This window comes from Etheostoma spectabile, unplaced genomic scaffold (assembly GCF_008692095.1).
Source record: "Etheostoma spectabile isolate EspeVRDwgs_2016 unplaced genomic scaffold, UIUC_Espe_1.0 scaffold517, whole genome shotgun sequence".
In the NCBI taxonomy this organism is placed as follows: Eukaryota; Metazoa; Chordata; class Actinopteri; order Perciformes; family Percidae; genus Etheostoma; species Etheostoma spectabile.
In genome coordinates, this window is record NW_022605625.1 from 72092 (window position 1) to 84591 (window position 12500).

Consider the following 12500-nt stretch of genomic DNA (forward strand, 5'->3'; position numbering starts at 1 on the left):
ACATTGTGCTGTTCTATCTATTTTTTCCCCACATTTCATTTTACCACTTAAAAACCCTGGAATCGCCCCCGCATATGGTGTTCCGGGGCAGGAGATCTGCATCCACATTAACTGAGCTCTCCCTAGGACCCATTAATTAATATATAAAGAGTTCTGGTTTTCGTTGAATCCACCAGTTTGCAATCTGTCTTTGTTTCCTCCCAGAAACTGAAGGATATCGAGTCCGTCATCAAGATCGAGGAGATGGTCGGGAACGACCTGGTGAAGGATTATTCGGACGAAATCGAGCGGATGTTGGGAAGCAAGATGAAGTCAGTGAAGGTGAGGACGGAGATTCTTCTTACACCCAAATGTGTCCTACAGGTTGAGGTGCTGATAGATCAGCTGTTAATATTAAAATCCTTTTAAAGTGAAGTTGGAAGATCTCCAAGAGTGAAAGCAGTCTGAAATATCCTTTCATTTACTGATTCTTCTTTGGTGGTTTTGAAGGGTAATTTTCCTCTCAACCTGATAACCCTCGAGCATTTGTTTCCAATAGACATCTTTAAAATTGGTTAATCGGGCGGAGAAACGTTGGCTCATTGAGGCTGCAACACAACCTCGCAGGTTCCAAACCAAAACCGGTAACCCCTGATTTCCATCAACTGGGAACGGCTGCGGATCCTGCTCGTCCCCGTCGTGGTCCCCCGTCCTTCAACACCCACCAGGGTCCGGATTGGTTGCAGACCGGCTCGCGAATTCACGGATGATTGCGCGATCTAACAGGATTGTAGTTTCTGTAAACAGAATTTAAAAACCTCTGAATGTTGACTTCATTCACTTTATTTTGAAAATTAACCAGATATTTTATTTTGTTTCTGTGAGGGGGAAATGAGAGGGGGGAACGCCAGAGCAGGGGGAATGAGAGGGGGAAATGTCAGAGCAAGGGAATGAAGGGGGAAACAACCAGACGCGGGGGAAATGAGAAGGGGAACGCCAGAGCAGGGGAATGAGAGGGAAACACCAGAGCAGGGGAATGAAGGGGGAAACACCAGAGCAGGGGGAATGGAAGAGGGTAAACGCCAGAGCAGGGGAATGAGAGGGGGACCCAGAGCAGGGGAATTGAGGGGGGAAACGCCAGAGAAGGGGGAATGGAGGGGGGAACGCCAGAGCAGGGGGAATGAGAGGGAAATAAACCAGAGAAGGGGAATGAGAGGGGGGAAACGCCAGAGCATGGGGAATGAGGGGAGAAACACCAGAGCAGGTGGGAATGAGGAGAAACGCCAGAGCAGGGGGAATGAGAGGGGAATCGCCAGAGCAGGGGGAATGATAGGGGGAAATGTCAGAGCAGGGGGGAATGAGAGGGGGAAATGTCAGAGCAGGGGGAATGAGAGGGGGAAATGTAACACGGCAAACAACGTTTTTAAACCAAAATGTAGCAATGTTGATGTAGACTAACAGATTTTCAATAAAAACAATAGTTTGTACTTGTTCTCGTGGAGTTTAAGCACCGATACCGCTTTAAAAAAACCCTGTTTATCCAGCCCCAGTGATGAGTTAAGTGGACTAATCTCTGACATTAGAGTTAAATCTCTCTTCAGTTGGCTTTGTTGGGCCTGCCAGCGCCAGCGAAACAATCTGAGAGGGTCTTAAGGGTTTAACTGCTCACAGCTTTCTGTCTTATGTAACTCACTGTGGTGGTGGTGGCGATGAGGAATTACAGGGGAACCGGGGAGTCTTAAAGTATTAAAAAACTCTTCAATTTAATATTTTAAAATAAGACTTACATTTCATCCACAAAGGTCTTCTATTGTTTCTTGTCTGACATTTATATTACATTAATATATATATATATATATATATATATATATATATATATATATATATATATAATCTAACCAAGGTGGGACTAATTGTAACACCTCTTAATAAATTTTCTTTTTTATCATCCTATTTATTCGGTATTTTTTTGTTTCATAGTATTAGATCTCTTCATGCAAAAAAATATATTTTATTTTTATGTTATTAGACTTCAAACACACCTGACAAAGCTATTGTGAATAAAATATTATTGTGGAATATTACAGTAAATTGTTGTATTAAATTACCGGAACATTACCTGGTAAATACTGCCTTTTTCGTTAAATCTCATCCTAAGTGGTATTTAAAAGGTCTTAAAAACTCTTTTTAACCAGAAGAATCCTGGGGGGGGGGGTACCCTGAATTAGATGTTACTTCATTTTAAGGGGTCGCAATCCAAAAAGGGTTTGGAACCAGCGCATTAAAGGACGTTAACAGGGAGATTATCCTCCAACGTTGGTTATCTTTCCCTGCTGCACTCATACGTGTCTGTTTCCTGTTTCCTGTCTCAGAGGCTGGCGGAGTCTGCGGAGGACGCCGACCTGTACCACGACTTCAACGCTTCATTAACGGTTGGTTTTAAAGGACACGTCCAGCTGCTCGGGATTGTGTTAAACTAGTTATACTAGTTATACTAGTTACACTAGTTATACTAGTTATACTAGGGCTGCACGATGTAAAGGTAGCGTTGTTGAATATGGCGATTAATAAATAGACATACAGATCTTAGAATCTACTCGGTTCTGCATTCCTACTGCTTTCAGTGCTACAGGTTTCTCTATAGAGCCCCCCCCTACAGGTTTTTCTATAGAGCCCCCCTACAGGTTTCTCAGACCTACAGGTTTCTCTATAGAGCCCCCCCTACAGGTTTTTCTATAGAGCCCCCCTACGTTTCGTCTATAAGCCCCTCCTAGGTTTCTCCTCTATAGACTCCCTACAGGTTTCTCTATAAGCCCCCCTACAGGTTTCTCTATAGACTCCTCCTACAGGTTTTCTCTATAATGCCCCCCCACAGGTTTTTCTATAGAGCCCCCCACAGGTTCCATAGACTCCCCACAGGTTTTCTCTATAGACCCCCTACAGTTTTCTCTATAGATCCCACCCCCTACAGGTTTCTCTATAGAGGCCCCCCCTACAGGTTTTCTCTATAGCCCCCCCCTACGGTTTCTCTATAGAGCTCCCCTACGGTTTCTCTATAGAGCCCCCCTACAGGTTTCTCTATAGAGCTCCCCTACAGGTTTCTCTCTAATCTCCCCTACAGGTTCTCTATAGAATCCTCCTACAGGTTTCTCATGAGCTCCCCCCCTACAGGTTTCTCTATAGAGCCCCCCCCCTACGGTTCTCTATGAGCTCCCCTACAGTTTCTCTATAGACCCCCATACAGGTTTCTCTATAGAAGCTCCCCTACAGTTTCTCTATAAGCTCCCCTACAGGTTTCTCTATAGAACTCCTCCTGCAGGTTTCTCTATAGAGCTCCCCTACAGGTTAGAGCCCCCCCTACAGGTTTCTCTATAGAGCCCCCACAGGTTTCTCTATAGAGCTCCCCTACAGGTTTCTCTATAGAGCCCCCCTACAGGTTTCTCTATAGAGCCCCCCTACAGGTTTCTACAGGCCCCTCAATGTTCTAAGAAAACACTTTGAATTTCTAACATTAAATTTGTAAATTTACAGAAAAAGAACTCGGAGTTTCTCTGAGATTAAAGTGGTAAATTTGGAAATGGAATCAATTACTTCTCTTCAATTTTCACACTTCCAGTGGGCCTGGCGTATGTTTGACCCCCCTGAAGCTGTACAAAAACCTTTCTGAGTGTCTTTCACGATATCTCGCAGCCTTTCACCATCGTTGAGCCAAACGGCTGAGTAACCCATCAGCAGTGTACCCGGCCCTAAGTCTCAGCTGGGCTCTAAGCTGAATGCTAACGTTAGCACGCTAGCTGGAGTGTGGGTCAGAGGCAATGGCGGGTAAGAGCTGTAAAGCTTAAGCTGACACCTGAAATCAGATTAGATCAGGCTTCAGTGATCCTCAGAGGAAACTGGGTCAACGCTGCCGCAAAGGAGCTCCACACAGACCAAGATAAACATGTGGTACAAATATACTGAAGCACGAGTTATTATTAATATATTCACTCAGCGCAAAGCATTCAGCTCAGCAGCTGTGGAGTATATACACTGGTGAGTAGTACTTGAACTAATACATGAAAATAATGAGACGCAATGTGAATTAGTCAAAGCTGGATGTGACAGTAAATGGTCAATCGGTGCTAATTAACAACACCTGTTACACTACTACTTTATATATTTCACGTGATTAATATGAAGAAATGTCCAGCAGTGGAAGAAGTATTCTGATCCTTTACTTTAGTTGAAGTACTAATACCACACTGTAAAAATACTCTGTTACATGTAAAACGTCCTGCATTGAAAAGGTTACTTAAAAGTAAAAGTCTGTAAGTATCATGAAACCGGCTATCAGCTAACTGACATAAAACCATGCCTATCTCTGTGTATGGTGAAGGGTATGTGGTGATATGGGGGGGGGCTATTTTATTTTGAAAGGCCAAGGGAACTTTATCAGGATGCATAGTATCCTGATCCATGAAATAACTGGTCTTTGATAATAAAAATCTGCCTCTATGGGATTTTAACATAGGGGGTGTATACTTATGCCCCTGTATTAACAGGAGGGGGGGGTACTATGCCCCCTGTAATGACATAGGGGGGGTGTAGATCTGATGCCCCGTATTTTAACATAGGGGTATGGATGTTCCCCCTGTATTTTACATAGAGGGGAATACTTATGCCCCCTGTATTTTTAACATAGGGGGTGTATACTTATGGACCTGGTATTTAACATAGGGGTGTGATACTTATGCCCTGTATTTAACATAGGGGGGGAGACATACCCCCGGGATTTTACAAGGGGCTGTAGACTGAGCCCCTGTATTTACATAGGGGGGGTGAACTAGCCCCCTGTATTTTAACATAGGGGTTAGACTATGCCCCCTGTATTGTTAACATAGGGGGTGTATACTTAGTCCCCCGTTGTAACATAGGGGGGGTACTTAGGCCCCTGTATTTAACATAGGGGGTGTATACTGTATGCCACCTGGATGTTAACTAGGGGGTATGACGTGTGCCCGTGAGTGTAACATAGGGGGTGTATACAGGGCCCCTGGAGTTTACACATAGGGGGGATCGTAGCCCGCGTAGTTTGAACATAGGGGGGGTTATACTTGCCCCCTGTATTGTAACATAAGGGGGGGATGTACTTGCCCTGTATTTAACATAGGGGTGTATACTTATGCCCGTATTAACATAGGGGTGTATACTATGCCCCGTTGAACAGGGTGTGTACTATGCCCTGTATTAACATAGTGGGGTATACTTATCCCCTGTATTTACATAGGGGGTTATACTTAGCCCTGTATTTAAGGAACTATTTATTTGTAAAATGCATTATTCATTCACGAAGAAAATTGTTCTCCTTAAATGTTGTATTTTTTTAATTAAAGAAGTAAGATAAATTTCCAAAAGAAGTTTTTTTATTCCTCTTTTTAATCAACTTTAGTATGGGGGTGTAATCTTCTGCTAGTCTCTACCGTTAGATGTGAGATGATTGTCTTTAGATGTGTGATGCGATCAGACTTAAGTCTTTTTAAAAGTCTGTTCAGAGTCTTCTAGAGTCTGGTGGACATCACTCTTCATGCCCTACCTCCTGCCCCCTGTCTCCTGCCTCCTGTCTCCTGCCTCCTGTCTCCTGCCTCCTGTCTCCTGTCCCCTGTCTCCTGTCTCCTATCAGTTTGATTACTACAACTCCATGTTGATCAACACGGTGGACGAGGACGGGAACAGCGTGGAGCTGGGCGGAGACTTTCCCCTGGAGGAGAACGAGCACTTCAACAACATGCCGGTGAACACGCTGCTGAGCAACATCCAGGTTCCCACTAATGTCTACAACAAAGGTCAGAGGTCACCCTTTACAGCCCAAACACGTCCCGTTCCTGCAAGGCTCCGCTTTGCTCAGGACGTTTCTGTCCTCTGTCCTCTGTCCTCTGTGCAGATCCCAACATCATCAACGCCATCTACAACTCGGAGGCGTTGAACGACGTCTTCATCAGCAATGCCCTGAAGGATCCCACGCTCACCTGGCAGTTCTTCGGCAGCTCCACCGGCTTCTTTAGGATCTACCCCGGTAAGAGTCCGGTTTCTTTGGTCTTACCCCGGTAATATCTGGTTTCCTTTAGTCTACCCTTAAGAGTCTTTCTTGGATCTACCCTAAGAGTCGGTTTCTTCTAGGATCTACCCCGGTAAGAGTCCGGTTTCTTTAGGATCTACCCCGGTAGGAGTCCGGTTTCCTTAGGATCTACCCCGGTAAGAGTCCGGTTTCCTTAGGATCTACCCCGGTAAGAGTCCTTTTCTTTAGATCACCCCTTAAGATCCACTTCTTTAGATCTACCCGGTAAGATCTTCTTCTTAGGAGTCCAGCTTCTTGAGATCCTTTTCTTTAGATATACCCCTAAGAGTCGGTTTCTTTAGGATCTCCCCGTAAGAGTCTGTTTCTTTGAGCTCCCCCGCTAAAAGTCCGGCTTCTTTGGAATCTACCCCGTAAGAGTCCAGCTTCTTTAGGAGTCGGGTTTCTTTAAGATCTGCCCCGATAAGAGTCCGGTTTCTTTAGGATCTACCCCGGTAAGAGTCTGGTTTCTTTAGGATCTTCCCCGGTAAGAGTCCGGTTTCTTTAGGATCTACCCCGGTAAGAGTCCGGTTTCTTTAGGATCTACCCCGGTAAGAGTCCCTTCTCAGGATCTCCCGAGAGTCCGGGCTTCTTCAACAACCCCGTAAGAACCGGCTTTTTTTTTTTTTCTTTAGTATCGACCCCGGTAAGTCGGTTTCTTAGATCTACCCGAGAGTCTCTCTTTAGGAGCCGCTTCTTTATGGTCCGGTTTCTTTAGGATCTGCCCCGGTGAGAGTACGGTTTCTTTAGGATCTACCCCGGTAAGAGTCTGGTTTCTTTAACACCTGCCTCATTTAGTTCGGTTGAATTGCACTACAGTTGGTTTTCCCCCTTGGTCCGGGTTGTTTGGGCGGATGTCTCAGCAGCGAACGCACTCGGATGCGCACAAAAGTGGACGACACAAGCGAACGGTGCACTTATTTATAGAGCCCGACCGACAAAATGTTGAAGCCTAAAAAAACGCGTGACATTGCTTGGAGCATTTTTTAAATGTGTAAACTGGGGTAGATCTGAGAATTTTGTATGACTTGACTTGTGACTTGCTTGATTTAACCCTCATGTTGTCCCCATGTTGTCCCATGTTGCCCTCATGTTGTCTCATGTTCAGTTGCCTCATTTTTTTGTCCCCATGTGTCCCCTGTTGCCCTCTTTGCCCATTTGTCCATTTGTCCCCAGGTTGCCATGTGCCCTCTGTGTCCTCAGGTTGCCCTCTGTGCCCCATGTTGCCTCTGTTGTCTTCATGTCCTCATGTTGTTCCTCATGTGTGCCCTCATTGTCTTCATGGGGTGTCCTCATGTTGTCCTCATTTTCCCTCATGTGTCCCCCATGTTGCCCTCAGTTCTTCATTTTGTCCTCATTTGTCCTCATGTTGCACCTCATGTGGTCTCATCCATGTTGTCCCTCATGTTGTCTTCATGTTGTCCTCATGTTGTCCTTGTCCCATGTTGCCCTCATGTGGCCTCTATGTTGCCCTCTAGGTTGTCTTCATGTTGTCCTTGTTGTCTCATGTGCTTTTGTTGTCCCCATGTTGAGCCTAGTTGTCCTGCAGGTTGCACTCTGTTGTCCTCATGTTTCTCAGGTGCTTTCATGTTTGTTCCAGTTTTCTTCATGGTGTCCCATGTGTGCTTCATGTGGTCCTACATGTTGTCCCATGTTGTCCCGTTCCCCATGTTCTTATCATTTGTCCTAGTTTGGTCCTCATGTTGTCCTCAGTTGCTTTCATGTTTCTCCATGTGCTTCATGTCTGTCACCATGTTGTTTCATGTGGTCCTCATGTGTCCCATGCTTGTCTTCATTGTGTCTTCAGTTTTCCCCATGTATGTCCCATGGTGTATTCCTCTTGTTCATGTTGTCCCCATGTGTCCTCATGTTTGTTAAGATAACGTTTTCTTATAATTCCCCAAAAATAACATGATTGATCCAACGCTCTTTGCCAAGTACAAATCTCTACTTTCATTATTGTGGGTCTTATTATATTTATACATTGTAAAACAAAGGAAGTGTTGTTGAAATAGTATGGATAAAGTTGACATATTCCGTCTTGATTTCATCACATCCATTCCTTTAATTTTAGTCTCAATAATCCTAATTTTCTGCTTTTTCTAACTCAACATTAGTTTAATTTCCTAAAAAGAGGTTTATTGACCATAAGTAGACGTACCACACGTAACAAATGAAAAGTGACAAACATTGGAAAAAAAGCGTCAAAAGTGTTGAAAAAAAGGGACAAAAATGTAAGAAAAAGTGAAAAACATTGATAAAAAGTGTTGTTTTCCCGCCACAAGGGTTAAAGCAGGGACTCGACTTGATTTGCTTGGTTCTTACCAAAGTTACTGGAGACTTGCTTGCAACGTGCACGTGTGACCAACTCCCACCTCGGGTTTGTGGTGATGCATTTAGGTTTGCTTGGAATTTTCTGTGTGAAAAGGAAACCGAGCCAACAGGAAAACGCTCCGAGTTTCCAAATCATCAACCTATCAGAGCACAGCAAACCACCGCCCTCACCCCGAGTTTGTCTGCAAATTTAAATTAAAAGTCCAACTGAAATGAAACCGTCCTGCTACAGCTGACATACTGCATCTGCACACACATCCCATCCTGTGTTCTCCTTTGAGAGAAACCAAAAGGGTATATTTTATATTTTTGGATGGCGCCTCCCATCTTTGCATGATCCTAAAGGTTACAGCCCTTCTGCACTGGACTGTTTTAATGAGAAACAAAATATAACTCCATTCATGACTCTACAGTATGTCCCCAACTTGTCCAGTGTGTTGAAAGTGTCCGTTTGGTAGATGTGCAGTGTCTCTGTGTGGTAACTGTAGGTGATGATGTCCTCAGTGTCTCTGTGTGGTAACTGTAGGTGATGATGTCCTCAGTGTCTCTGTGTGTTAACTGTAGGTGATGATGTCCTCAGTGTCTTGGTGCTGTGAACTGTAGGTGATGATGTCCTCAGTGTCTTGGTGCTGTGAACTGACTCCATGTGTCCGTCTCTCAGGTATTAAATGGACTCCGGACACTAACGGCGTGGCCGCTTTCGACTGCAGGAACAGAAACTGGTGAGTTGCTTCTCATATCTTAACCTTAAAATGACAATCATGGTCCAGACGGGAAACATCACAACACTTCTTGGTTTAGATTTAGATTTATTTATTAGGACAATGCACAGTTATCAACATGTCTGTAAATGCGCTAATGTTAGCCGGTCGGCTAATTTTCATCTGTAGTCCTAGTTACCCAGGATTGTAGGACTGAGTATAATTTTTAAAGAAACAATTCACACATCCAACAATTCTTCTGTGAAACTTGATAAGAAGGAAAATCCCAAATTCCGCTGTTGCTAGAGCAAATTAAATAAAACTAAAGTTTTGGTCCGTCTTGACCTTCACCAAAAATACTCTGGATGAAGGTGCAGAGGGACCGAAACGTTAGTTATCTTCAATAAATGGTGATGCTATAGCAAAAGCAGAGGGCGGAAAAAACAACAAAGGGTAAGCATCCGAAGAGCGTACCTCCTATACAAAGATTCAGACGCTAACAAGCCATCACCTGCCCTAGCATCCCATTGACTCCCATTCATTTTGGCGTCACTTTGACAGCAAATAACTTTACATCTGAAGCATTTAAAGACTCTATTTTATTTTATAAAAGGCTCCTTTCCCTTGTATCTCAGATTATAGCCCGATAGTAGCCTATTTGTAAAAAATAGGCTAACGATTGTGTCATAACCACGCAACTTTTTGTCGCTAAAAACAGTGAAAAAGTGTTTTTAGCTCCAGTAGAAGAACTAATCTCCGTTTTAAACTAACACACCCAAACCAAAATATCTCTTCAACATTCTCGTAGACTGGGCATAAACAGGAGGCAACATGTAGTAGGTAGTTGCTATGGTAATGTTAGTAGCTCAGTCTCAGAGAACAACACGTCACAACCCAATCAGGTGGCAAAACGTTAGCGTCAGTGTCGTTAGCAAAGGTCTCCGTTTGCGGCTGTTGGGACTTCAACACAACCACGGATTCCAAACTGAACCGCCAGAGCAGGGGGAATGAGGGGGGAAAACGCCAGGGCAGTGGGAATGAGAGGGGGGGGAAAGAAAACGCCAGGAGCAGGGGGAAGAGAGCAGGAAAACGACCAGTAAGCACGTGGAAAGGAGGGGAAAACGCGGAGAGAGTGGAGAGAGGGGGGAAACACGGGACGCAGCTGGGAAATGAGAAAGGGGGGGAAGGAAAACGCCAGAGCAGTGGAATGAGAGGGGGAAAACCACAGAGCAGGGGAATAGTAAGAGGGGGGAATACACGCCAGAGAAGGGGGAAATGAGAGAGAATTAGAGGGATGGAAAACGCCACAAGCATGTGGGAAAGAGAGGGGGAAAAGCCAGAGCATGTGGGAAATGAGAGGGGGAAACGCCAGAGAGTCAGGGGGAATGCGAGGGGGGAAAATGCCCGGCAGGGGATGAAGAGAGGGAAAACGCCATGAGCGGGGGGAAATGAGAGACGGGGAACATGCCAGAGCAGGATGGGAAATGAGATTGGGGAGGGATGACAGCGCCCAGAGCAGGGATAGGGAATGAGAGGGGGAGACACGGATAAGTGGAGGATAAGATCACAGAGCCCTACGGAGGGGAAATATGTAGAGGGGGGAGAGAGAGGAAAACGCAAAGCAAGATGGGAATAGAAATCGAGGAAACAAAGAGAGGGAAACGATACATGCACAGATATCACAGAGACAGTGGGGCTACGAATGATGAGTGGAGGGAAAGGAGAGGAAACAGCCAGATTTCACAGAGATAGGGGGAAAAGGAGGGGGGGAGAAAACAGCCCAGATAGCAGGGGGATAAGAGAGGGGAGGAAACGCAAATACAGTAGCAAGGGTGGAAGAAGGAATCTGTAGAGGTGGATCATGCAACAAGAGGATAGATATAGCATACGGGGAACTGAAAGGGGACACGCATAAGAGACAGGGATGGATTAGATAAGAGGGAAATATCATGGGAAAGAAGCAGATGAATGGGACACGACCCACACAGATAATCGCAGGGATGGGAGACATAATGAGAGGGGACACGCCAGAGCAGTGGGGGAAATGAGAGGGGGACACGACAGGCAGGGGGAATGAGAGACGAGGAAACGCCAGAACGGTAGGAAGATAGAAAATGGGAAAAGCAGAGTGGGGACGGAATGGGGAGCACGTAGAGCAGGGAATGAGAAGGGGAAATGAAGGTGCTGATTAATTTAGCTGTAACAACTAATCAATACGTTTCTGATCACATTTCCTACTGTTGATATATGAATGAATGAATAAATGCGGGGTCTTCCGTGCTCCCGTGGTGCGTTCAGGTACATCCAGGCAGCCACGTCTCCCAAAGACATCATCATCATGGTGGACATCAGCGGCAGCATGAAGGGGCTGAAGATGACCATCGCCAAGCACACCATCAACACCATCCTGGACACGCTGGGGGAGAACGACTTCGTCAACGTCATCAGCTGTGAAGACCACCAAACACACACACAACACCACCACACACACACCACGACACCACACACACACATACACAAACACCATCAACACCCTCCGACCACGCTGGGGGAGAACGACTTCGTCAACGTCATCGCTGTGAGACACACACACACATTCACACTCAGACACACACATACACACACACACTCACACACGCATGTAAAAATCTTGTTTTGTGTAACTAAAGCTGTCTGATGAATGTAGTAAAGTAGAGGTGTAAACTGGCATTAAAAACTACATGTACAGTACAACATCTAAAACACAGTATTTCAGTGGTGTGTTTCCTCGTGTGTGCAGTACACCGACTACGTTCGCTACGTGGAGCCGTGCTTCAGAGGAACTCTGGTCCAGGCTGACCTGGACAACAGAGAGGTAACACACACACACACACACACACACACACACACACACACACACACACACACCACAGGCACGCACGCACGCACGCCATAGGCACACTCACACAGACACACACACACACACACACATAGGTACACACACAGGCACACTTAGAGACACACATACACAGGCATGCACACAGTTTGTAACGACAGATGCACACACACAGGTACACACACACACCTACCTTAAATCTTTATGTCATTATGATTAACTGATCAAGGAATCTCTCTTCTTCCCTTTCTGTTGTCTTTTCTCTCTCTCTCACACCTAACTCTCATGTTTACCCCCTCGAGATCTATCCCCCCATCAATACATAACAACATGACTTCTCTCTCCCCCATCCCCCCTCCCCCCACCCCCCACCCACCCCCCCCCCCATCCCCATACTCTCTCCACCCACTGCGTCATCTCTACCTCCCCTCTCAGCACTTTAAGTTGCTGGTGGAGGATCTGCATGTTAAAGGAGAAGCCAAGATCAAGAACGCCATGAAGGAATCCTTCAAAATCCTCA

At 45.5% G+C, this 12500-nt stretch overlaps 1 protein-coding gene across 1 annotated transcript in view; it reads left to right on the forward strand.

The window, feature by feature from the left end:
• Window positions 1–12500, forward strand: part of LOC116686864 (voltage-dependent calcium channel subunit alpha-2/delta-4) — a 158488-nt gene that overhangs the window by 13902 nt on the left and 132086 nt on the right. Inside the window, exons 3-10 of the mRNA XM_032511910.1 lie at window positions 205–321; window positions 2352–2411; window positions 5639–5801; window positions 5900–6031; window positions 9066–9126; window positions 11404–11554; window positions 11885–11959; window positions 12416–12500. The exon at window positions 12416–12500 is cut by the window's right edge and continues 5 nt beyond it. Coding sequence (XP_032367801.1) covers window positions 205–321; window positions 2352–2411; window positions 5639–5801; window positions 5900–6031; window positions 9066–9126; window positions 11404–11554; window positions 11885–11959; window positions 12416–12500 — 844 coding nt within the window. The remainder of the gene's footprint in view (window positions 1–204; window positions 322–2351; window positions 2412–5638; window positions 5802–5899; window positions 6032–9065; window positions 9127–11403; window positions 11555–11884; window positions 11960–12415) is intronic.